At 40.8% G+C, this 26,707-nt stretch overlaps 1 protein-coding gene across 1 annotated transcript in view; it reads right to left on the reverse strand.

Annotated features, from left to right (window-relative positions):
• The window catches only part of LOC117282028 (adenylate cyclase type 3), a 295,000-nt gene that overhangs the window by 107,933 nt on the left and 160,360 nt on the right, over window positions 1-26,707 (reverse strand). Inside the window, exon 3 of the mRNA XM_033754352.1 lies at window positions 17,356-17,474. Coding sequence (XP_033610243.1) covers window positions 17,356-17,474 — 119 coding nt within the window. The remainder of the gene's footprint in view (window positions 1-17,355; window positions 17,475-26,707) is intronic.

The following is a 26,707-nucleotide window of genomic DNA, read 5'->3' on the forward strand; positions in this document are numbered from 1 at the left end:
TGCCTGTGTTTATATAAGTGCGTCCACATCATTTATAGAAAAGTTCCATTACTGTTAGTACAGCATGGAACGTCCATTACAATGTATCACGTGTATTTTGCTTCTTAATATGCGTATTTTTATTTTACGACCTTATATATGTGTGTCTCTGAGGTAATGATTGGTGGCAGTTCCTGATTCATGAGCAGACCGCACCAGATATTACTTTCAGACTTATCTCGTCCTTTCTACGGAATTAAGTGCGATGTCTTTCGTCGCCCCAGTGGGAAAATTCCCCAAGGAGATGAGACAGAAACTGAATTTGTGTTAGGCCATGTAGTAAAGCGGTACATGTTGCCACGAAGGAATGCGTTAAGATTAATGACTTTTTTGTTAAATGAAAAACATGTAGGCGGAGAGAACAGTTCATACCGAATCCATCCATCCGTTTTATTGATGTGGGAAGCTTTCAAATATCCACATACAGCAGGAGGTGTCCCCCCCCCAAAATATATACTCACTCGGGCGTCGGACCACGTATTGAAGAGATGTTTGGTGATGCAGAGATTTACTTCCAACAAGATGGAGCACCTCTCCACTACCATCGTGAAGTAAGGCCCTATTTCAGTACAACTTTGTCGGACAGATGCATTGGGTGAGGAGGTAGCGCTGAATAACCTGCGTGATCACCGGAACTCACACCCATGGACTTCTTTTTATGGGGATACCCCATAGATAAGGTTTATGCCGCAACACCAGCAACAGTCCGTGAGTAGAAAGAGGAAATTGAAAGATAATATCTTCAAATTCCAAATGAAATTCTTCGTACAGTTTGTGATTCCATTGTTCCGCATTATCATCTCTGTCTGGATAATGATGGTCATCAGTTCGAATATTTGTGAACAAGCATAGTGCAGTAGACTTGTTTTTTTCAATTTAAATAATTAATCTTATATCTGTTTTAAAGGAAATTGCATTTGGTGTCATTAAAAGGGCGACATCCTATATTATACTATACATAATCTTATAATTAAGAAAACATGTGAATAGTTACACAGAATGCAGCAAGTTATCGGGTTAGTCTATCGGTAACGTTGTGGAATTGTATTTGATAGTTCTTAGCTCGAATCTCATCCAGGTAACAAATATCCATACTCAGATTTGTCGTGGTTTTACTGAAATATTCCAGGCATGTACATGGATATTGCGATGAGTAGAGGTCACCACTCACCTATCTGTCTATGGCTCTACGGCTCTTTTTGTACTTTAACCGCTTTTGCAGTTTCTTAATCAGTTTACACAGTCGGTAAGACTACGTGGAGCGGCCTCCGTAGTCTAGAGGTAACGTTCCCACCTCATGACTCGTAGTACGCGGATTCAAATACCCGGCGGAGGTCGTCGAAATTTTAAGGGCGGAAAAATTCACGGAACAATTCCTCCGGGAGGGATTTTAAACCGTGGGTCCCGTGTCGTAGCTTTACAGTACGTAAAATAACCTCATATCTCCAAAGGAGGTCACTGAGCCAAATTAACGGACGTTTCCCGCCCAACAGTAGTCTCTAATACCTCTGGTAGATGGGGGAAGCATTATAGATACCTCACAGCTAGTAGAGCCGGTCTCGCTGGCTGGGCGGGACTGATGATAAGCACCAGTACCGGTAGGATATAGAGACTGGTAGAAATCATAGAGGGAAGCACAATGGACCAATACAGGTCTCAGTGCATGGGGAAACCCACTCTCTCCAATAACTAACTAACTAACTAAGACTACGTGGACGGGGGATCGGCCCGTCGCAAGGCCGCTACCTGCACACTGAACAAAACAAACACAGAAGAAATGCACACAAACATCCATACCTTGAGTGCGACTGGAACCCACGATTCCAGTGTTCGAGCTGGAGAAGGCAGTTCATGCCTTCGAACGCTCGATCACTTTGATCGGCTAGGGCACTGTCACTTTCTCTAAAATTCCTTCCCGTTCGACATTCATCAAACATACAGTATTGCCATTCGATGCTGTATAGTCTACCTACTAACAGCGTCGTGGAATAGATCACAGAAGGACGAATATAACGTCGCATCAAGATTATAGTCAACAGAACAAATGAGCGTTTATGGTGTTTATTAAAAGAATCAAGTATTAATATTTAATGAGAACAATATCACAACATCTTATCCGCCAGTGTGTGCTTTAAGAAGGTTCTCAGTCACAGTCTTAATCAGAGAGATTTTAGTTATTACAAATTTCTTTATTTTATTGTTTTCATTGCCGATATAATATTAGTCAGATAACTACAATCAGCATTTATAACTGAAGCTGGCTGAAATACTGCAGAAGTGGAAAATTTGCAGTACCTGCAGTGGTACTAAGATCCTTCTGACCTCAGTAACACGTGCCTGTGTGTTTTCAAATTACAAGATATTGTCATTCCATATCAGATTAATTTTGTGCTAATAATATCGTCATATATATGGAAGTTTTGAATGATAACTCTATGCTTCTATTCCATGCAGTCAAGAGTATTGTCTTCTGGAATGTGATGCCATGCAGTTCGGGAGAATTTCCATCGACTCTTCGAAGGAAAGTTTCGTTTCCATCTTCAGAGTCGAAGAATGAGCTAAGCAGGAAACAGCAAGGGACTCGTGCGGTTAAGTTTAGAGAATCGCTTTCTTTTTAATTCGCTTAGTGAGGGGTGGAGTCCAGCTGGGTCCACTCGGCACGGCGGCCACTGATTGGTCTATTGTAGCCTGCCCCGGGTGATTATGATGATGGAGAATTTGGTGGAATGGAGATTGGCAGGGGAAAGCGAAGTACTCGGAGAAAACCCGCCCCAGTGCCACTTTGTCCACCACAAATCCCACTTGATCAGACCCGGGCTCGAACCCCTGCCGCCGCGGGGGGAAATCAGTGACTAACCGCTTGAGCTATGGCACGGCCTCAGAGAATCGCTTAGTGTATATCAGAGAGTTCTTCTTTCTTTGGTTTTCTCTTCTCCTGCATGAATTAGGAGTGTGTTTGGGACCACACACTTCCATTCTGCTACAGAGTAGCCAGTACTGTGTTGTGTTGCATGGAAATGCAAGGAGAGATATCGGACACAATAGTAGGGCGGATTCTTTGCTCCACGTGAGGAGAGCTGTATTGTTAGAATGTGAAGTTTATTTACAGCACAGCGGAAGACTCACAATAGCACTGAGCGACCATATCACGCATACAACAGGCGGTTGCTACATGTCAGGTTCATATCTACCTGCCGGCAGTAGCCCAGACGTCAAGTGCCAGATTATCCTTCGGCTATCATGCCACTCCGAACAATAACATGTGACATAGTGGTTGAGAGGAACTTGATTTATTATGAACGAATAGGATGAAGTAAAAATAGTTTGGGGAGGTGCATGGACATTACAGCTTAGGTTCTAATAACTTCATATTATTATAGAGCAAGTTTTATCCGAGGAGATTTCATGAAAGCTAAAGGGCGAAACACAGATATATTTGATTTTCAAATAAAGAACCGCTTAAAGTGAAGTTTATTTCGCTACCATCAAATAAATTCCTTGACAACAGAATATTTTATATGTTTGTATCATAATTATGGAGAAAGAATGAGAAATAAGTTTCGACTTTTCATTTTTATGATTCTTTACATTACTTTTATACATTATATATGCCTGTTACAAATTGGTTACAAGCAGAATCAGATGGCAACAATGAATGACAATTGAAGATGCCTATTCATTTCCGAACTTTATACAAAAAAGTCTGTTTCCATATAACGTGAGATATTTAATTCCTTCTGATTACTTATATCAGTAGGAAGTTGCCGTTGTGGCGTATTTGTTCAAAGCAAGAACAATGGAGGCAGAGAAACAGCCGTTGGTAGATAATGGCCCGTACACACGCAGGAGAGGAACGTGTCACGTACGCTGTGACGCCACGCAATAATAGAAAGCGTGTTGCAAGCTGCGTTCTCTGTCGGTCCGTGCCGCGATCGTTGCTAAGCAACTGTGCGGTAAACACATTACTGCAGTAGTGAATCGACACGCAACAATAGAAGTTGCGATGTTTCCTGTTGGTCCTCCCTGAGGCTGTCGTACTGACCGCTTCCCAGGAAGGAAGGGCCGAACTGCCGTTGCAGTGAGAAAAGACATTCCTCATAACAATGTAGATCTGCTTCCGCTCGGTTCAATAAAAGCAACAGGGGTTTGCATACCGATTGGTAATAGTGAAGTGCTACTTGCAGAAGTCTATAAGTTCCCCTGTCAGGCCTGGAATGGTATAGTCATCACTGAGTTATTAAGCTTTAAACGTAAGTCTCAATTGTCAGGAGATCTGAATGCTAAACATCTATTTTGGAATAGTGTAGTTTCCAACATTTCAGGCACGAAACTGTTGAATTTACTGCATAAAAATGAGTTTGAAATATCAGCACCATAATGTCCTACTCATTACTCTCCTACGGGAAATGGTGACGTGCTCGATATTGTTGTGCACAAGAATGCCCGGCTGTCAGAAGTCATTGTCTCTGATATTCTGGACTCAGATCACCTACCAATTGTTTTCCACTTGCTAGATCATGTTAGAACTAGGAATCTTTCGGAGCCGGTTGACAAATTCACAGATTGGAAGCGGTTTCATAGCCTGGCCTCTGAATTAATTTCACCTAGAATCCAAATTAACTCGGAGGAATAAGCCGATAAAGAGTCCCACTAAATTACTACCTCTTCAGCTTCGGCTTATATGATATCGACAAGCAAACTTGCACTCTCGGGCCTTAATATGAATCCATCTGTTCTGGGGAGTATGCTAAAACATGAAGCGAGATTAAGCAAGCTGTGGCAAGTAATCCGGGATCCAGCGTGTAAAACGGCACTCAATTGGGTCGCCAGAACCATCAGACGAATGACCCGTAGAAAGGGACTCGAGCGGTGGGAGAAAAAAGTAGGGAATTCTGAGGTCACACCTCAAGTTCTGTGGCCTTTGCGAAAGCGCTTATGGAAAGGGGTAGATCAAAATCACCAACCGCTGTTCATGGTCCGCTAGGAATAACGTATCACCCGAACGAGGAAGCCAGTTCATATCTGATGACCCGCATGACGAAAACCATGAGCGACAGGTGGGGACTAAAGTCCAAGCTCTGCTCGTACTGTTGACAGCATCCCGTTGGGACAGTAATAAGTAATATCTTGTGACATACATAAATTAGCACAATTCATTAAATTTGCGAAAGGCTTGTGGACGTGTTTATATTCCAAATGAATCCTCTAGGTACCAGTCAAGAAGACCACTGGTATTTTTGACACATTTATTTAATTACTGCCTTCGACTGTTCCATTTTTTAAAGCCTTGTAATGAGGCAAAAGATGTAAGTTTACTGAAACTATAGAAACCCAAAATTCCCTCAAAGTTTATGTCCGATTAGCCTCTTGTCTGTTCGAAAAAGTTGTCTGGAAATATTCCAAAGGCACATTGAAGGAAAATGTTTGCTTAATTCAAGTCAGTATGGTTTCCATGCCCGTTTCAGCACGATACTTCAATGTATGAGACTTATGCACCACAATAAAATGTCTACGGCTGCTGTATGCTTGGATAATGAAAATGTTTTGATACAACATGGTACCTTGACTTGCTGTAGGACTGTCGGAATTACAATTTTTCGGTCAGTCTAGTCATGTTTATTAGCTATTTTCTTTCTCAGATGGAATTCAGAGTTTAACTACAAGGTAAAATATCTACGCCAAGAGATATACAACCAGGGGTGCCACAAGGTTATGTCCTGTCACCCACATTGTACAGTCTATATATAAGTGACACGGCCCAGACACCTGGTGTCCATATAGGTCTCTTTGCTGACGACACCTGTATGTATATTCGACAGACCGCAAAGAATATTATGTTTTCAGAAAACTGCAGCGAGGTCCCACTCCCATTGAGACGTGGTGTGAGCGCTGGAAAGTAAAAGTAAATGAAGATAAGACTCAAGCCACCTACTTTTCTCATCGACCTAAGTCGATGAGAAAAGTAGATGGCTTGAGTCACTTAAAGTGAATGGAAAGAATATCCCCTTTGTCTTTCATGTAAAATATCTCGGTGTAATATTCAGTGAGACACTGCACATAGAAACGATCGAAGCCAAGGCCTTAATTTATTAGAATCTACTCCGTATTCAAAGTGAGAGTTTAAGCGCTAACATTAAACTAACCATCCATAAGGCACTGATCAGTTCAGTAATGACTTAGGCTTGCCCCTTCTGGGAATTAGCGGCAGACATCTATATCTTAAAATTGTAGCGTCTGCAAAACAAGTTTCTCCGCACGGTTGGAAATTTTCCAAGGTGCACACAGGCCCGCGATCTGCACACGGCTTTCAACTTTCCATATGTATACGTTTATATAACAGAATTTTGCACGCGACAAACAGGAGTCATACAAAATCATGAGAACGAACATGTTCGCGGTTTAGGACAAGGTGAAGCCTGTCACAGAAAATATAAGAGGCTTAAACTTGGAGGTATTCAAGCTTACGACCGTTCAAGTGACTAAGCTGCCGTTGTAGCATAAGATATGTAACATAGGCATGATCTGCTCTGGAAAGCCTGTACTGACAGAGGACTTGCTTGTAGTGCAAAAGGAATAATTTTCAGTAATATGCTGTAGTGCCATACGTACACTTGACGAAAGGCCAAGTATGTTCGTAAGAGACAAACCCATCCTCTCGTCAAAGAGGATGTTACATAAGGACTATTACCGCAAATTTTCAGCTGACTAACTACAGTTCCAGAGTAGTTACATAAGATAAGGAGTAACTTGCCGCACAAGCCTGCATTGAGAGGAAACCTCTGTATACTTTGTGTAAATGTTACTTAGTATAGTGCATCGAAAAAAGATGCACAGAATCCACAGTGACCTGGGCGCGGTGACAGCGCGGATATACTCGTGCTGAAACTGCGGTGCATCAAACGTAGCCCACACATAGAGAGATCGACCCCTGTACTGTGCAGTGCAGTGACACAGAGCCCGTAGTGACCTGGACGTCGTGACAGTACGGATATACTCGTGCTGAAACTGCGGTGCAACAAACATAGCGCCCACGCAGAAACACCGACCCCTCCTTCATCGAAGAGGAGCCCCAATTTTAAAACACGTATATGTCTGTGAGAGAATAAAATTCTTGGTCATGGATCTCGAGGGGACTTAAATCAGGAATGACTGTGCTGGCGAAGACTAGGAGTAATTAAACGGATCGACTTTGAGGCAATTGAGTAGGTGAAGAGACGTGTGAAGTTACCGCTTTGGATAAGAGTTGCGAAAGAGCCTCCCATCAGTAAGGATGTGACAGTAAAGATGACTAATCTACGGGGTTAGGAGCCATTACTTAGCAACGTCTGATGAAAACAAAGCAGAGTGAGACGACTGAGTGCGTGTTATAGTAAATATTCAAGTGCGAAAGTCAGTGAAATGATTACAATCATTTATACGAGTAGTTAACCAGTTTTAAGGGTAAAATGAATCCCACTACCAATCCAATCCCCTGTGTAGTCACTGAACACGTAACTAGATATGTCTCGAAATACCCTGCTGAAATCTTCAGGACGGGATCATTCACGCCTTTCTTGAAACTGTCCAGGCGCATATCGGAATAAGACCTTCAGTAGGCCGCCAACGCCCCTTCCGCATTATTTGCTAATTAATCATGACCGTACTATATAATTTCTGTTATCGAGATAGCCGTTAAGTACTCGGGATTACTGAGTGCCTCGAGTCTGTCCACTGCCAAGTGTTCTAAAAGCACAAGGTTTTGGTAACTTGATCTCTTTCCGCGCGAAACTAACCTCAGTCATTTCACATCCGGTTTGTTTCCTAAATTCGCTTAGTGGGGGGGTGGGGTCCAGCTGGGTCCATTCGACACGGCGGCCACTGATTGGCCTATTGTACCTGCCCCGGTTGATTATGATGATGAAGAATTTGGTGGACTGAAGGTTGGCAGGAGAAACGGAAGTATTCGGAGAAACCCCGCCTCAGCGCCATTTTGTCCACCACAAATCCAACTTGACCAAACCAGGGATCGAACCCGTGCCGCCGCGGTGGGAAGCCAGAGACTAACCGCTTGAGCTATGGCGCCGTCTTTCACATCCGGTTACTGAGGTTAGTTCTTAATAACGGACCCAGCAAGGTAGATGTCTCCCACCCCTTAACCTGATGACGGAAACAGATACGGATTCCTAAACGTTGTGTTCTTTAGAATACTGGGAGACGGACAGGTAAAAAACGGTAATCCCTGGTGTTATGCACCTTCGTCTGAGCCATTTTGAATCTAGCAGTCAGTATGCTGAGAATCAAGCAGTAAATGAACAGGAATGTTGAAGGTGGGCAATGACATTAGGGAAATGAATCTTCTAGAAATATATCTTTCATATCGGACTGATAAAATAGTTGTCTGTCACAAAATTAATACAAGTGGAAAGTTAAAATCAGTTGGTCCCATATTTCGGTCATGAACAAGATAGAGTAGCTCGTGTATTAAAATCAATAGAATGACAATTCAGGAGTTTTGCCCTCTATGATCTGAGACAAAGACTCCCATCACGACAATTTTATACCTTTAAGGGCGTCATTTTCTTAAATTTCTCTGAACACCTTTTTCCCTAGTTCAGTCACTAGATGATCAAAATTAGTGACTATAAAAGAGTTCTTGATTCGATGATTGAATTTATTGCACCTTATACATTCACAACTCCGTACAAGAGGCAATACAGCGCTATCGTTAATCTACACGCTTTCCAGTTCACCGTTACACACGCACTAGGGTTCTCAGTCTTCACTAGTCGTATCCTCGCAACGGATTAACTCTCACTTCAAACAACACATGAAGTCTTCGTTTCACAGCCGAATTCCTTTCTTTCCATTATCCTGCAACTTCCAGTTCCGAAGGCTCGACTCATTTCAATTCCATTCCTCTGCTCCCGAGCTCATTTCCTGATAAGCTGGCTTCTCGAAACTCGACTCTCTACTTTATTCTGTGCTGCCGAACACTTCTTTATAACCACTTTGTACGGACCGTACGGGCAATATCGTCTTCTATTGTTCCGTAATGTTTTAGGCCTGTCTACTGCACCACCTCATAACAACTACCGCGATGCGAACCACATACTAAACAACCTCTCTATTGTTGAGGCGTGTTTACCACGGACACGTGTTTACTGAGTCGTTGCCTAGCAATGGGTATGCACGTCACACTATGAATAAACACCGAGCCACGTAGGCGCCATGAAGTTCCATAAGCCTTCGTGAAATCTGGGTCTCAGCCGAAGATTTAACTCAGATCGCTTTGTTACCCGGTCTTCTCCACTTCCTAGAGTAGTTACTTCTGCACTAATCCATCTGTTCCCTGGTGAATAAATGGGGAGTACTCTACTCTGAAACGTGACACGTTGTAGTGTAGTAAATATTTCGGCGTAACAGAGGAACTTACTGCCTACATATTAAGGGTTGAAGGGCTCTCTTTACGTCTCGGCTTAGGGATGGGCCTAAAGTTATAATTTTGTGTGATTAAGGACAACGCCATTGAGACATGAAAAAGTGTTTATGTAGGTAGAGGTCCACGAATACTTCATCTCACTTCTTGATGGAGGTTAGTTTTCAGCTTCATACTACAGCCATTTTAATCCAGAGAAAAAGGGCTGTTGTTTGCTGGATATGAATATTCGTGGTCACAAAATGGAGTGTGGGCTTGATAGCGAAGACAAATGCTAAAGTTAATACTATGGCATGACACCCGAAAGCCGGAATAACGAAGTCAGAACAGAGGTTTATTGCTAGGCAACGACTCGGTAAACCTATTCCCGCGGCAACGAATATGTAAGCAATACTCGAGTAACTTACGTTGCTATGCAACGGAGCTGTGAACACGCCTTTCTAGCAATAGAGATTTGTGTTTTCTGCGTGGTCCGTGCAAAATTGTTATAAGGAAGATTTCAGTAAGGAGTTGAGTTTCGAAACGCCAGCCTGACAGGATATGATCTCGGGAATTGAACAGAGTCGAGTCTTCGGAATTGACAGTTGAAGAATAATGACAGGAAAGAAATTAGACTGTAAAAAGACTTCATATGTGATTTGAAATGAAAGTGAGGCATAAATCCGTTGCTAGGATACGACTAGTGAAGACTGAGAGCTCTAGTACGTGTATAACGGTGAACTGGAAAGAGTGGAATTAGCGGTAGCACTATAATTGTCCGTAATTTCGAGTTGAGTGTACAAGGCGTCAATATACCAAATAAATGATCCAATCAACAATCCGTCTTATTTTCACCCCTACACATGGCAATATGAAAAACATTTCATGGATGGCTTCGACACATTATAGCCATTCCTCAGTTCTTTAATAAAAACAAACTTATAAGATATTAATGAAACTTCCCCTTAGTATGACGAGCTACATATATTGAAATATAAGGCCTATATAAGTTGGTGAATGTTAACCGACAGCATAAGAATAAAGAAAGTAAGAAAGAGGATTGAGCCGGCAGTAAACGAACTCTGCTACAAGTTGTTATATCCCAAAAGAGAGAAGTCTGCATTGCTACTGCTCTGAGGATCTCATCTCCGTCTTATGTTTCACTAAATATTATTTCCCCGAGGATGCAGTAGGGAGTCGGGTTAGCTTAGTCGGTCTAGAGACTAGTCAAGTGGAAGACCGAGTTTCGATTCCCGGCAGGATTAAGATATTTATTTCTTCTCCATAACATCCAGCCCTACTATGGGGCCTACTCAGCCTCCTATCCAGTGGCTATCGGGAGCTCTATCCCAGCGGGTAAAGTGGCAGGGAAGTGGACCTATACCTCCACTGCTTCATATATTTTCATGCCATACAGCCTAATTGCATAATTAAGTACAGGGATAAATTTACAATTTTTAACTTTGGGATCCAACTGAGACAAGCTTATACACGTATATATATATATATATATCCCTCGTGGCTGCTGTTCATTTTGCTCCAACAGAAATGTGGGAAACTACAGAGCACAACAGAACTATTAGGCTTACTTGGACTCTATCCATCGTCTAGTACAGAGAAGACAAAAAAAAATTACGTTTCGGAGACTGAATTTGTCTCCGTCCTCAGGTGGATATGGCAGGATATACCTACTCAGTTGGGTCCGTTAGAAAGAGCTAGTCTCAATCACTGGTCCATCCAGCTGCAGAAGGAGACAGATCCAGTCTCGGACACGTTTTGGTTCTTCGTCTTCTATGTACCATACGACGGATAGGGTCCAAAATAAGCCTAATAGTTCGGTACAGCACATACCATCGTCAGAATCCTTTCAAGTCTACACAGCACAAGTTTATTCATATTATTAATAACGATGTTATTATATGAAACTCGTTATGGTAAGCAAACAGGAAAACTTGAACTGATGTATTTCGGATCACCAGAAACGTTTCTGCCGGTAGCAATGTCTATCAAAGTTAGGAATAGCTTCACAAGTTAGTACTCGTAGCTACAGTTCCATACACGTGGATCTGTACAGCCGAGATGCGTCTGTGTACAGTGCTAACACAGCGTGGTTACACAAGGGAAACTTCCGGACACAGAGAGTTGGGGGTGAGGGGTTTAAAGGAGTAGATTTTCTGGCAAGATGGCAAGCAGCAAATATTGCAGATACAGTCAGGCCATTTACTGGAAATTTGAGGGAACACCTGCAAGATATCGTCTCTACATGCTGTGTCTCTTGCAGTCATGGCACATCCTCACCTAAAGTGGCCATACTAAATCTGGAATGGCTGACCTTGGCAACGTCGATATTAGTGGTTTCAGAGGAAACATAGTATGCTTGAAGGGGGTTGTGTCTTTCTGAATAACCACTGAGTCTGGTTAAATGAAAAACAAGGGTGAAGTTTACTTTTTAAACGTTGTGTAAAAAAGAATCTCTAGTTGCAAGTAGTGAGGAATAGCTGCAGAAAGTGATTGTTTAATAACCGTGTACAAATTGTGCTGTCTCGAACAATGATAAGGTAATTTTATTCGTGGATAATTTAACAATGATGTCACAAGCTAGAATTGATACCCTCGAATGATAAGAGAACACATGGATAATGATTTTGAAATGATTACGAAGTAGACCGTATTATCTTAATAGAGGTATTTTAACTTCCTTTGCCTTGAAAGACTCAGGAAAACTAAAAAAAAAATCTCATTCAGGATAGACGGTGTTCGGGCCGTTATTCGAATAGTGTACGTCCGGAAGACGCGGATGGGACGTTACCTCTAGACTAACCCGTTCAGTGACATGTTATCTTTGTTACAAATTGTGAATATGTAAATATTTTAAAAATTGTAGTTGTGATTTTTTCAAGATATTATGTAGATTCAGTTAAACCACGAATTGTCTAAATCGGAGGTTCAAACAGGCGATATTTTTAATAAAAATCTAGGTCGGTACCGCTATAACAGCATGTTGGGTCATAGTTACAATTTACAAAATCTTGGATCGAATCTGATGGCTAATTAACTTAATTTAGGATTATTGTCTCTTTGAACCATTATCGGACTATGAATTTTTCCTACTTTTCCTATGAATTCATGATAAGATCCTGGCAAGTAGAATTCTATTCTGTAACGCCACATAGTTCTTATTAGGAAAGGAAAGATGGAAGCCAGTGCCGCCATATTAAGTTACGAAGCAATGTATCAGAGTGGCCGCTCGATATAAGGCAGTTAATGACTTCGACCTCTCGAACACTGAGATCGTAGGATCTAGTTTCATCTGTAGACAAGGATGTTTCTATGCATGTTGTTCTGTGTGGGCGGAAGCCTTGTGATGGGCCAATTTCCCTTCCAAGAAGACCTATCAGGTCTCCAAAAGATCCATACTTTCAGAAATTAATTCTGAACTTAACAAGTTAATATTCCTAATCCATAAAAGTTAACGGTGAAGAAGTTGGAAAGTAGGATCTATAATAAATCGGTAATATGAAACGTAGACTATTTTCTATTCAGTTTCTTATTTGTAACCGTGTTATCAATTCCGAAACTTGATCACCTCAAGTCGGCCGCGCCATAGCTCAAGCGGTTAGGCTTCCCACCGCGGCGGCAAGGGTTTGATCCCGGGTCTGGTCAAGTGGGATTTGTGGTGGACAAAGTGGCGCTGGGGTGGGTTTTCTCCAAGTACTTCGGTTTCCCTTGCCAATCTTCATTCCACCAAATTCTCCATTATCATAATCACCCGGGGCAAGTACAATAGGCCAATCAGTGGCCGCCGTGCCGAGTGCACCCAACTGGACTCCACCCCCCACCCACTATGCGAATTTAATTTAATGATCACCTCTAGCTCGATTAATATTAAAAAGAAAGGAAACGATGTTACCACTGCCATCCATTGAAACAATTGGAACATTACTGACTGGGTGAGTATAGCAACAGAAACAGTCTCGAGTCATAACACCGATACAATATTTACAATCAATATTGTTAAGGCAATAAAATGGATGGTTAGGTGGGCAGGAAATTAGGAAGTAAGGAAAGGTAAGAAATGCATACAAAATTTTAGTCAGAAAAGCCTTGAAAGGAGATACAAATTGTAAAACACAGACACAGATGGAAGAATACAATTAAAATGAATTTTCGGTATGTAGAAAGTGATAAAACCCTATGGGCCTCCACGGCCTGTAACAGGGATATCTTTACTTTTTTACTTACTTACTCAGTGTGTTACTACGGGGATCTCAAGGGCGCTGCGACATTTCAGCTTGTATACATTCAGCAACAGTTGATAAGTGAAATAATAATTATATGTTTCATAATCTTATCCTGTCAGTTCATCACTGCACTCTTTCCCGTATTTTCCATAGCCTTTTTCTTTATATTCATTTGGGGCAATACGGTCTTTTAACATAAACTAATTTGAAATGTATTAATGTCGATTTATTTAGAGTTTTGATGATTTTAAACAGGAAGTGAATTCAGGCTTGGAACAGAGAAGCAACGTTATTGCAGGGCTAAAGTTACGCGATCTGTTAACGCAGTAAAATAAAAAGTACCACCGTGATCAATGCACAAGACTTGTGGAGAATCCTATAATTTAATAACTTATGTTAGCATGCTATTTCTCTGACGTCACAGATTTGAAAAATTATGTTAATAACTTCGAAACGGCTGTGTCAACAGAATATTGGACAGAATGTTGGCGAGGTAATCTCCACACCACTCGTGATAACAAAGACGCTCTCTAAACGACGCTAATAATTAGAGTCCACTTATAACTGTAAATAGTTAACAAAGCGTTCATGTGCAATAAAACAAATTATTTTATTTAAGTGGAGTCTAAACTGAGGATAAAATCATTAACAAAATATATCAGTGTAAGCGAGCCCAACGAGATCACAGTTTAGTTATTACTACCCAGTGGGAGTGTATAACAAGCTGTGCAATAAATCACTGAGCACCTTGTTAGCATGAACCTAACAACGGAGTATCGTTCAGCGAAGCTCGTAGCCGTCCAGTACCTCTAAGATCCTCAAGCAAAACGACTCCACTAATAGCCCACACCTTCTCAGTTAACAGGTAGCCTCATCTCGTCTGAACCACATGTCCCCCAGTAAACGAATTAAGGAGAGGGAAGCGCGTAACCTGAACGGTGACAAAGTTCTGTTACACAACATTGTTTTCCTGTAACGCAGTAAAATATTTGAGTAGTTTTGAAAAATTAATGTATTAAGACATCTTCACATGTGTGAAAATTACGATGGTTAACCAGAAAAGGCTGCATCACGCGAGAGAACTGAACAGAAGCCGATGAGAAGACAGTGCAAATCGCGTCTGAAACAGGAGAATGCCAAACATATTCAGATATGAAGACCAAAGTCAGGGAATAATAATGATAATGATAATAATAATTAATGTAAAGCTATCCCTGCAACACACCGTGGAGGCCAATAAGTTTGTGAGATGTTGAGGTTCCCACATTTTCTGTACAATCGTCTCACAAATGGTAGTGAGGTTGTCAGAGCTGCGCGCCGATCGCCCTGTACCCCCAGGAAGTATTATTTGTTGAGGCACTATGCCACATGCCGGAAACTTGGAGGTTTGATTCCCGATGAGATCATTGGATTCTTTTTTAATTTACCTAATACTTCCAGCCGCACTATGCCCCTAGGTTTGCCTCAAACTCTAAGACAAATGATTACTAGGAATCTTGTGTATTTTGTCATCTACGTTCCATTCTGATCCCCAGTACCTCTCATGATTTCATCTCAGCGTACCTCATTCGGTATTCTATTTAGGGTCCATGTTCTAAAAATGGGTACAAATTTGCTAATTTCTGTGTACTTTTGTTTATGTAATTTGGCATTATGTTCAACCTTCCTAATGCGCGTCAAACACGGATAATTATACTCTTGCACAAAACAATATTTATCACTTTAGTTGGTGCTTTCCGTATAGGGCCATATTCTGGTGATGGTATTTAATTACAATGAACGCCTACTAACAATTAAGAAACATCGAGATATTACGTTACTTCAGTGTATAGTCACATTTTATATGTATTGTATTCAGATGGCTTCAGCTTCCTAAATTTCAGGTCATAAATTCATTCATAATATTGAAACGAAATTACAATACCGTAAATATATAATACTGGAAATACTTCTGTCTTTACTGCATCTGCACCTTATTGCAGATTATAAAGTAAAAAAGTAAAGTATTACTTTTTTTGTTGCTAGTGGGGTGGGACTAAGTCCCTTGTACAGCGGCCATTTCTGGCCTATTGTACCAGCACCAGATGATAGGTGAGGGTGATTATGGAGGAATTGCTGGAATGAAGATTGACAGGGGAAACCGAAGTACTCGGAGAAAAACTGCCCCAGCGCCACATTGTCCACAACAAATCCAACTTGACCAGACACGGGATCGAACCCGGGCCGCCGCGGTGGGAAGCCAGCGACGAACCGCTTGAGCTATGGCGCGGCCATAAAAAATAAAGTAAAGGTATCCCTGTAACTGGCCGTGAAGGCCCATAAGGTTGTGATATGTTGAGGTTCCCATATTATCTAGACAATCGGCTCAAAGATGGCGGTAAGATTGTCAGTCTTACGCGCCGGCCGCGCTTTACTCACCACGAAAATTATTTAATTAATTCCTGGTACTCATTTCTGTTGGAGGCTGAGTCGATCCCAGGGCCATAGTGAGGTAAATTGAATAAAATCCAGTGACCTCATCGGGACTTGAACCTGCGACCTTCAGGCTTGTAGCATAGTGCCTCAATCAACTACGCTATAAAATAAAATACATTGTTTTGGAAACTGTATTTTAATATAGGCAGACTCACCTAATCCAAAGTTAGCTTGGTCCCGAAAGAATTTACTTAACGCGAAAACGTATGCGCTGAAGACCCGGTTTTCCATGATATATGTACACCCATTGTAGGCAACATCTCTGTAAACATATTTTCTTGCGAGCCAACGCGCGCAAGAATAGGACGTCCATTGCTAGGCAACGGATCGGTAAACAAGCCTCCTTAACAATAGAGACTCTGTATTCCATGGGGTCATCGCAAAATGGTTATAAGGAAGTGTTCGGCAGTATGGAACAGTAGTCGCAAGTGAAGAGTCGAGTTCGAGACGCCAGCCTTCCAGGATATGATTTCGGGAACAGAGGAATTGAATTGAGTCGAGTCTTCTGAATTGGCAGTTGCAGAATAATGACAAGAAAGGAGTTAGGCGGCGCAAGGAAGACTTCATGTGAGATTATAAATTACAGTGAGCAAATTATCCTTCACATTCTTAGCCTGTTTTCCTGTCTTATGAGAAACGGCAAGCTTATTAGATCTCCATGAAGGAGCCGGGATAGAGTAGTCGTTATAGCTACTGCCTACGGGCTGGACGACTGAGGAGTCGGAGTTCGAGTCCCGATAAGGTCAATAATTTTATATTCTCCAAGTAGTCCAGACCGGCTCTGGGGTCCACCCAACTCCTGTCCAATGGGTACCGGAGGCTCTTTCCCCAGGGGTAGAGCGGACGGGGCGTGAAGCTGGCCACTCACCTCTAGCTAGTGCCTAGCTCAAGAAAATATGAATGTATACATTCACTCCTCCATACACCTTCATGGCGTAGTGTTTAATGGTTAAGCACAGGGATAATTTTACGTTTTTTTAGGATACGACTAGTGAAGACTGAGAACCCTAGTGTGTGTTTAACGGTGAACTGTGAAGATTATCTGTGAAGATCAGCGATAGCGCTGTATTACCTGTAGTTCCGAGTGGTGTGAGGGCCCGCCGTGCCGAGGTGACAAGGGGTTATGTACGGAATTACGAACTAACGTATTAGATCGCTCATTTCAGATTTATTTTCTTTCAAATTTCTGAATAATGTTATTCTTACCTCACGTTCTCATGTCGACTCATGTAGATCTTCTTGAACTGGCTGTCTTTCGAGGATCCGAGGTCTTGGCGCATCTTGACAGCTACGTGTTCGGGCAGTACCGACAAAAGTAACCGCTCCTGCAAGGATAAGAAACTTCTTTGAGACATCTTAACATTCGCAAATGAGAGACTGGTTAAATACAACGATAGAATTCTTTTTGAATGACATTTTATTTAATCTTTTATCTCGAACAGTTTTCAACCTTAATTTAGGGGCAGCGCTGTAGCTCAAGCGTTTAGTCGCTGGCTTCCCACCGCGGCGGCCCGGGTTCGATCCCGGGGTCTGGTCAAGTGGGATTTGGGGTGGACGAAGTGGCGCTGGGGCAGGTTTTATCCGAGCACTTGCTTCCCCTTCCAATCTTCATTCCACCAATTGCTCCACAATCACCCTCACCTATCATCTGGGGCTGGTACAATAGGCCAGAAGTACAAGGGACTTAGTCCCACCCCACTAGAAACCTTAATTTATCCCATGATTTTCAATGCGATTCCATTCCAGAGAGTATGAATGAAGAAAAAATATTTATTATGGTATATGATTATATTCTGACATGACGCCTGAAAGCCGGAATATTTCATTACTAGGCAACGGCTCGGTAAAAAGTTTCCCGAGAAAATCAGCAGGCACGTAACACTAGAAGAACCCTTTTCTAAACAATGGATCGGTAGACACACAACAATAGGGGTATTGCTGCAATTGGCGTTTTCTATTCGGTCCGTCCTAAGCGGTTATAAAGGAGAGTTCAGTTGAGAATAATCAGTCTTATGCTAGCCCGCCAGGTCATTCGCGGCAGATGTGCATCTAATGAAACTGGAGCGTCTGCAAAACAAGGTCCTCCGCACCATTGGCAATGTTTCAAGGCACACACCGGTTAGCGATTTGCACATGGCTTTCAAAATTCCGTACGTATATGATTATATAACAAAATTATGCAGGCAACATGCAGAAGTCATACAAAATCATGATAACGAAACTGTTCGCAATATTGGACAAGGCGAAGTCCGACATAGAAAGTTTAAACTAGGCGGCGGTCAGTCATACGACCTTTCAAATGAGTAGACTGCCGTTGTAGCGGAAGCTTCTAGAAATGGGGCATAAAATGCTGTACTGTACCTGGACCGACAGAGGCCTGTATATATTTCATAAACATTTGTTAACATGTTTAACATGTAAAATGTAAATATCCTTCAAATTATGACAAATTACTTACTACTGCAGACAATGACTTTGATAAAAGACAGACGCGTCCTATCATCAGAGAGGGCGCCCCACAATTACAAGACCGAAAGTGTCAAACAGTAAAAAATATTTGGTCATAAGCCCCAGATGGGGCTCTACACCAAGGCTAACTGACCTTCAGTCGCAATGTGATTTTGAGAATAATCAATCGAGTTCCGGAATTCCAAGTGAGCAGTCAAGCGAGAGTTCAGCTCTGCGAAGATAATTGAGAAGAGATGGCAACGAGATAGTTGGCAGTTACAGCAGAGAACTTGATTGAGAGTTACGGAGTTTTCAGTTGGCAGATGATGTAGCCGTCGAGAGAATTCAGTTGACAGCTGATAGTCCAGAAGTGAAGAGAAGTCTTTATGTGTGCTGTCGTACAGTGATATTTGGAGTGTGTGTTTCAGGGGGATTGTAGGTCTGTGTTAAAATCCTTTACCAAGATACGACTAGTGAAGTCTGAGAACCATAGTGTGTTTGTGTAACGGTGAACTATGAGGTGTGTAGATCAGCGACAGCTCTGTAACTGCCTGTAGTTCCGAGTCCTGTGTATAAGGTGTCTATAAATCCAATCATCCAATCAAAAACCCGTCTTATAGGCACACACGCATAAGTCGTGGCAATATAAGTATGCCGATTTTAATCTTACACGGAATAATTGGTTCATCAGAACATTAATTACTTTCTGTACACGCTGTGTACGAAATGAACTCATATAGAGCTAGTAATGTCTGTGTATTACATTTCGAGAAGAGCTGGACGGAATTTGATGAAATTTAATATGGATATTATTCCATTGGATCCTAGCCCAATCTAGTACTTCTAAAGAGTTCTTTATTCCTAGATGTAACTTCGTGTAGTCTGGTGAAATTCAGCCGACGTTTCGGAAGAATATATCTCATACATCCACAAGGCTGATGAGTAAGCTAACAAAAAACCAGGGATGAACAGGCAAGGACCAACGTCTGCTGTCTTTTCATCGGACTACTCGGTGTTAAATCTCGGAAGATAGACGTCTTCACAACCACCGCTGTGAGAATCTTAAATCATGCATAGTATTTCATAATTTCCTACAACCAGGATTAGCAGCATGACAAACGCACTAAGTTTTATGATGGGACCGACAGTAGCGCCGCGTAATAAATTGTCTTGAAAGTGTGTATAGTAACAGATCTTTAAAATTTATGCTTCTGTGTTTGGTACTATGCGGAGAATTTATCTCTCCAATTATGACTTGTTTTCTGATAGCTCTCTACTGCAAGACCAAATACGTGTTGGCTTTGTTTTGTATTAGCTCTCACAGTTGGTTCGTGTTGTGCTTGGCTTGTACACCTTACCTTGGTGTTGGTACATTTCTCTGTAAATAGTCACTAGCTGTATCTATTGGGACCAAATAAGTAGGTTTTACCTGATGACGGAGAAATAATCCGGTCTCCGAAAGGTTGTGTTTTTAAATAAAAAGAAGACTATGTTCTACATAAAAATAGGACGATGGATAATGTCCAGAAACATAATATTTACATATACAAACTTGTTAAAATATTTTTTTTTGTAAGATTAAGAGAGGCCGGTCACGGTAGCCGAGCGGTCTAAGGCATATACTGTCTTCGCTCGCTTGGAAACCGGGATTGTGGGTTCGAATCCCACTAAGGGCATGGATGTTTAGTTTGTGTGCGTGCGATTTTCTGTGTTTGTGTACAGGTAGAGGCCTTGCGACAGCTGATCACCCGCCGAAGGGGTCCTACCGAATGTGTAAAATCTAGAAAAACCGAAGTGAACGGAGAAGTTCATGGAGGTAGGCCTAGGCCCACTGGGGCTGTAGTGCCAAGGGAAAAAAAAGATTAAGAGCAAAAAATTTTGCCTTGTTGTATAAAATAGAGTTTTATATTTTATGTTGATAATTATAAAACTGTTGGAATTATGGGAGAAAATTTAATATTGCGATAGATGTAGGTACCAAGGAAGCGCATGGAATCCATATTTTTTCTATACAGATGAATGCTCTCCAATCTGTTTTTTAAATGCGATTTAATTTCTGGAAGATTGAAAAAAGATATCGGTCCTTTTAGTATACTGGAATCAGAAGGATATGCACTTGAAATTATTTGCATTGTTGTGTAACACTGTAGATCAATGTTTGCGGATTAGCACTGCTGTCACAGTAACCATTTCCCAGCTTCATTCGCTTGTACAGCATTATAAAATCCATTGACAATATCGTATCAATCTCGAGCTTTAAACTTGGGCCCAATTTTGGCCGAGTTCAGTAAAAGTACTGCTTTTACTATGGAAATATGATAGAAATGCTGGGCAAGTTAGCTAAAACAGTAACGCTTGTGACTTGTGTTCGGGAGATGCCCGCTTTGTGTTCAAGCCGGAATATTTAAAATCCTTGCTGGGGAGTTCTGTGGCTTTAGCAGACACTACAAGCATGCACCAGAATGCTACCTAAAATTGTGCTACGGACTGTTTATCCCAAACCCTTTTCAATTAATAGTCCGACAATACACAGTGCCCGCTACTGACATGTGCCGTCAAATAAACCATAAAAAACATTACTTAAAAACTGACTTATATTCTTTATATAACAGCAACGTGCAATTTCGAATGAAACAGTAAATTACTTGTTGTGTTTGAGTTTTGGAATTGACATATTAACCCTCCTTTCAGTTGATATTAAAAATTACATTACAGGCCGGAAAATTGTGCAAAATGTTGAGTACTATTTTACGAAATGTAAACCACATACTCCTGTATTTCTCTCATTCAAATTCACATTTGCTCAGGATTGGCACGACTATTTGGATACCTGCCAATTATTTTTACAGGCACGTTTTCAGTAGATATTGTGTCATGGCCATATATTCATCACGTACGATGGAGCAGTTTTTATAACGATGTCTCCTTTATTCCTAATTAATATCCATCCTTATCCCATTGTTCCTTTTCTCAAGTACGTCACACAAAAAGAAAATATTCACGTAACATCTAATCTCGTGGCAGTTTATCGGCTTCATGTAGGTACACAGAACTGTTTTTTAGGCTTCTCTGATTTCATTATTTTCCATCTGTTGAAATATTTAGAGAATGTGGTAGTGTATACGTATAGAAGAAAACCTTTTCTTAATCAGAAAATATAATATTTAGCCCGAAACGTTATGAAATATAATCATTAAGTTTGTTTCTGGTTTGTCATCAATTTCGTTGACTGGGAGTACGCGGTAGAGTAGTTGGTTGAGGCACCATACTACAAACCGAGTGGTCGCCAGTTCGATTCTCGATGAGGTAACAGGATTTTTTCAATTGACTAATAATTGCATCCTCACTATAGCCTTGAAGTCGACTCAGCCTCTAACAGAAATGTGTACCAGGATTCTTCCTGGGGGGTAAAGGGCGGCCGGCGCGTAAGGCTGACAACCTCATGGCCACCTGTGAGCCGATTGTCTAGAAAATGTGGGAGCCTCGACGTCTCACAACCCTATGGTCTTCAATAGCCTGTTAAAAGGATAGCTTTACCTTCTTTATTGATTACTTTGATTATGAAATAAGTGTAAACTGTACACCCTGTTCTGTGACACGATTATGTGCCACAGTGCATCACATATATTCTCTAGAACCTTATACTTGATGTAACTGATAAAGAAATCAAGAATGGATTTTTTCACCTAAAGATTTGAGATCATGTTCCACAAAGTCGTACTGTTGGACCCAGTTCTGAACTTCATTATGGGCTCTTTAATAGAATCTCTTCAAGACCGTTCTTTCAGTTCCCCATGCGACAATTCAAGAGTTTTTAATAATTAAGAAATCTCTTCTAATGATAATTTGTAGAGATAATGGTCAGTAATTAATACTACAAAAATTATATTTTTGTCAGAATATTGTTAGGGATTTTCTCAAAGCGTCTCTAGTCAACGGTTCGGTAAACAAGTTCCCGCGAAGACAGATTCTTGGTAAACAATCCGTTGTTAAGTTACGCAACACAATTCTGACAGCAGAAGAATTGTTTTCAATGACACCATCGTTTATGCATCTGAGCATTACTTTCAGTACTCAGAGGTATAGCAGTTGCAGCCATACAGAGGATGTTAAATTTGTGAGTCTTATGACGGACAGTTTTTGTAGAAACAGGGTCTTCAAGATGAATATTCTCGCATTAACGAAGTTTCCTTTCAAAATCTGTCAAGTCTCCCATTTTCCGATTCTTTCGCACACACTGTCACTCAACACAATCACTAATGTACTGACACGAGCACTACATAGCGTAAACAAACGGAAGAATATTCAATATTGCCAACTTAAGTTCTTTCAATACAGCCAACACAAACAAATTCTAATCCTCAATGTTTCTAGTATTTTGTTCGCCCATTGTATATGTTATCCAGTTATCGCTAGACCTTTTCCATAGCAACTGCCTTGTCATGAATACGTACTCTCTTGTAACAACCAGTCTTTGAGATCCTGCATCAGAAAAAATGTGATTCTGGTCTTCACAACATGACATATTAATGTAATTTTAATATTATTCTGTCATGATCTAGTATTTTAAGTTGCTTCTCCACAAGAGTTTTTACACCAAAATGCTGTGTTCATTTCCTATGTGTCTACAAAATTTGTGTTTATTCCGTCATGGCCAGTTTGCTCTGATCAGCTTTCGAAAAACTTGTGATTTGCAATGTAATTTTTACTGATGAATAAATTCGGGTAAGTATTGTGTTCTACGTCTTTGCAAAAGCTTGGAAAATTACTTTTATTTTACAACTATAGGTTTCTTCTTTTTGTGCTTATAGCCTAAAAAGCAGCTTTGGTGTTTGTTTCTCTCTGTCTTGTTGCATTTCATGACATGACAAGCCGTGTTATCAGAAAATATTCCTTTCATTGTTATATGATTTTTTTTTGGTATCCCTGTAACAGGCCGTGAAGGCCCATAGGCTTGTGAGATGTTGAGGTTCCCACATTTTCTAGACAATCGGCTCATAGATGACGTTGAGGTTGTCAGCCCTACGCGCCGGCCGCCCTTTACCCCTAAGAATATTCCAGGAATATTCCTGGTACTCATTTCTGTTAGAGGTTTAGTCGAACCCAGGGCCATAGTGCGGCTGGAAAGGATTAGGTCAATCGAAAAAAAAATCAATGACCTCATTGGGACTTGAACCCGAGACCTTCCGGCTAGTACCATAGTGCCTCAATCAACTACGCTACCACATGCCCCTATGATTTTTTTTTCAGAAAGTATTTCTTTCATTGTTATATGATTAATATTTATTTTTAAACTTCAAGGCAATTCTCATAGAACTGACATTTTTAAAATTCATCCGTAGTATAGCAACTGCCGATACTTTCCGAGACTAGTAATTGAGTACATTTTCAGAGTGAACATTTTGATTTGCAGGTCTCGGCTTATGGGTAATGATTAAGGACCTCTTCAATTTATCTGTGTGACAATTTTTCAAAAATATATGGCACATGTAGATGAATTTATCTGCAGTATATATAATGAACCTGTCGTGTGCAGCTGCCCATATAAACAAAAATGTTTCTCGTTTAGGCTACTGTAATTTTATCAACCGAATATTGTTAGATAAAGGCCAGTGTCACTTTTTTGTCTTTCTCTTTGTTGTATGCTTCAGAACCGCTCTCAAACTTATTTACTTCTCGCTTTCGCGTATTCGTTTCATGCTTATTGAGATTATTTGCATAATATTATGTACAGCAACGTAATTCTAAAATATGACGTTTCGGAAATTGATTATATTTCTGCGTGCAGATGGCTCGTTATGATTATAGCGTTTGCAAGCTGTAAAAAAGGCGCACACTAATTCAATGAGGGCCACAGTCGTTCCCGACCTGTACCACAAGTCTCGCAAAGGAATCAACACTCTAATGAAAACCAAGCCGCCTCTGGACTTCCGAAAAGCTGTGTATATTATCACATATTTTAGAAAATGATCAGGTATATCGTATGAAGAATTCTGTCTTGTGTCAGTGAAATTTAACTGATATTTCGGAGCAACAGTTTTCTCAAAAGAGACCCCGTTTAAAAACATATAAAAGTCTTGGAAAGAAGAAAAATATGATCATGAGTTCAGATGAGACCCCATGACCCTCGCTAGCATAGCAACTTACCGGACTGATCCCACCGAACGACACCCAACGACCAAGCCCTACTGAGAGAATCCCACCGACCGACCCTTCTGATCGACCATTGTAAAATAAATCACGAAAACACTGCAGATAGAGGGAGTAAAGAGCAGGTTATATCTGCTTTAAAGTTTATCCAACTAGGAGTACTAAGCCATAAACCCGAAATTTTATTAGGATGTGCAACTATCAGTTACGAGTAGATCCAGATGGCATTTCTCATGGCGAAAATAACACGTTCCGTTTCTTTTTTCTTTCTTTCTTTCTTTCTTTCTTTCTTTCTTTCTTTCTTTCTTTTTGTGTGTGTGTGTGTGTGTGTAAGAGAGGCCACGAAGATGGGCACTCCGCAAACATACTGTGTTGTGTTAGTCTAGTCGCTAACACTTGTCAGTGTGCATGGTGCGCTGTTTCTCATGTCCAGTCACCTCCACTGTAATGGCGTTTACAAGTACTGCAAGACGTTCCTCCACTTCCTCTTACACCTTCATGTAGTATTATATGTTAGTTCAATATTGTCTGCACCTTGAAACCCTACATTTTCAAGATTGATTTTAATAATACGTGTATATGGATAAGAAAATTTGGCTGTCTTATTTTCTTTCCAGCAAGTTTTACAGTTCGCTCACTTTCTTTATTCATGTCTCATTCATTTCATCTTCATGGTTTAATCATTGTAACAATATTGTGAGGACAATAAAAAGTGTGTGGCTCTTCGTCGTGTAACATCTTCCATTGATTATTTTAGACATATTCCTAAATGAACTGTCTTTTTGCAAATCGTATGATGTTTTTAAATTACCAAATAATCAGTCTACTTATAGCCTATGTAGGATTTGAGGGTCTCACAGCAGTGGTTATGAAGAGGTCTCTCTTCTGGGATATAACGCCGTGCATTCCATTAAAGGTCATCCAACGTTTCGGAGAACACACAGTTCTACTTACTCCCTGCCTCTGGTTTCTTGCTTATCTTATTCTTCTACCTTGAATGAGGAGGCATAATGTTCCCCCGAAACGTAGGCTGACTCTGAACAGAAAACACAACGTTATATCCCAGAAGATACACCTCCTAACATCTGGCCTGTTATCAACCCCTGGTCGGATTACTTTACATTGAATATAATGTTTTATATGTAATATATGAAGTGTATAATGCCGATCACAGTAGCCGAGCTGACTAAAGCATGAACTGTTTTCGTTCGCTCGAACGCTGAAATCGTGGGTTCTAATGTCACTCAAGGTACGGATGTTTGGTTTGTGTATGTGTTTATTCTGTGTTTTTGTTGTCCTGTGTTTAGGTAACGGCCTTGCGACGGGCTGGTCACTCGTCCAAGGAGTTCTATCGTCTGTCTAAAAAGATTACGGAACTGAAGAAAAGGCGAGGGCCCAGCAAAGGGCTGTAGAGCCATTGATGGTTGAATGAATGGTGTTATAATATTTATAACAACACTTCAGTAGTAATATTTGTGTAATTCTTATGTGAGTGTTTTAATACTTGTTGTAGAACTGTACTAATTTTAGTTTTACTGCTATCCTTGTATAAATATTGTGATTTTAATAATACGTTTCAGTATGTTGCAGTTCTGTTATCAACATTGCGGTTCTTTTTGTGGACTGTTGAACATTATTTCCGTACCGGCATTTCATGTAGCTTAAATTTTATTATTTTCCGGAGACGACCTCGACACGAAAGCACTTTTAATTTTATGAACGTATTTTTCCACACAGCAAGTAGCAGTACGTAATAATTCCTCACTCTTGCTTGTGCATAATTTGATTCAGCTTCTTCTTTCAAAGTTTTTGCATTTACTGAAGAGAGGAAGATAAATCACGTAACTTTGGCGTTATCTTGCTGTTCATCGCTACTTCACGTCACGTTGTTTCTTACTTCATCTCCCCTTTCTCCTCCACCTTTACTCACACTTGTCTCTCAACAGCCCCCTCGTAATAT

Source organism: Cryptotermes secundus, unplaced genomic scaffold (genome assembly GCF_002891405.2).
Source record: "Cryptotermes secundus unplaced genomic scaffold, Csec_1.0 scaffold262, whole genome shotgun sequence".
Taxonomy (NCBI): Eukaryota; Metazoa; Arthropoda; class Insecta; order Blattodea; family Kalotermitidae; genus Cryptotermes; species Cryptotermes secundus.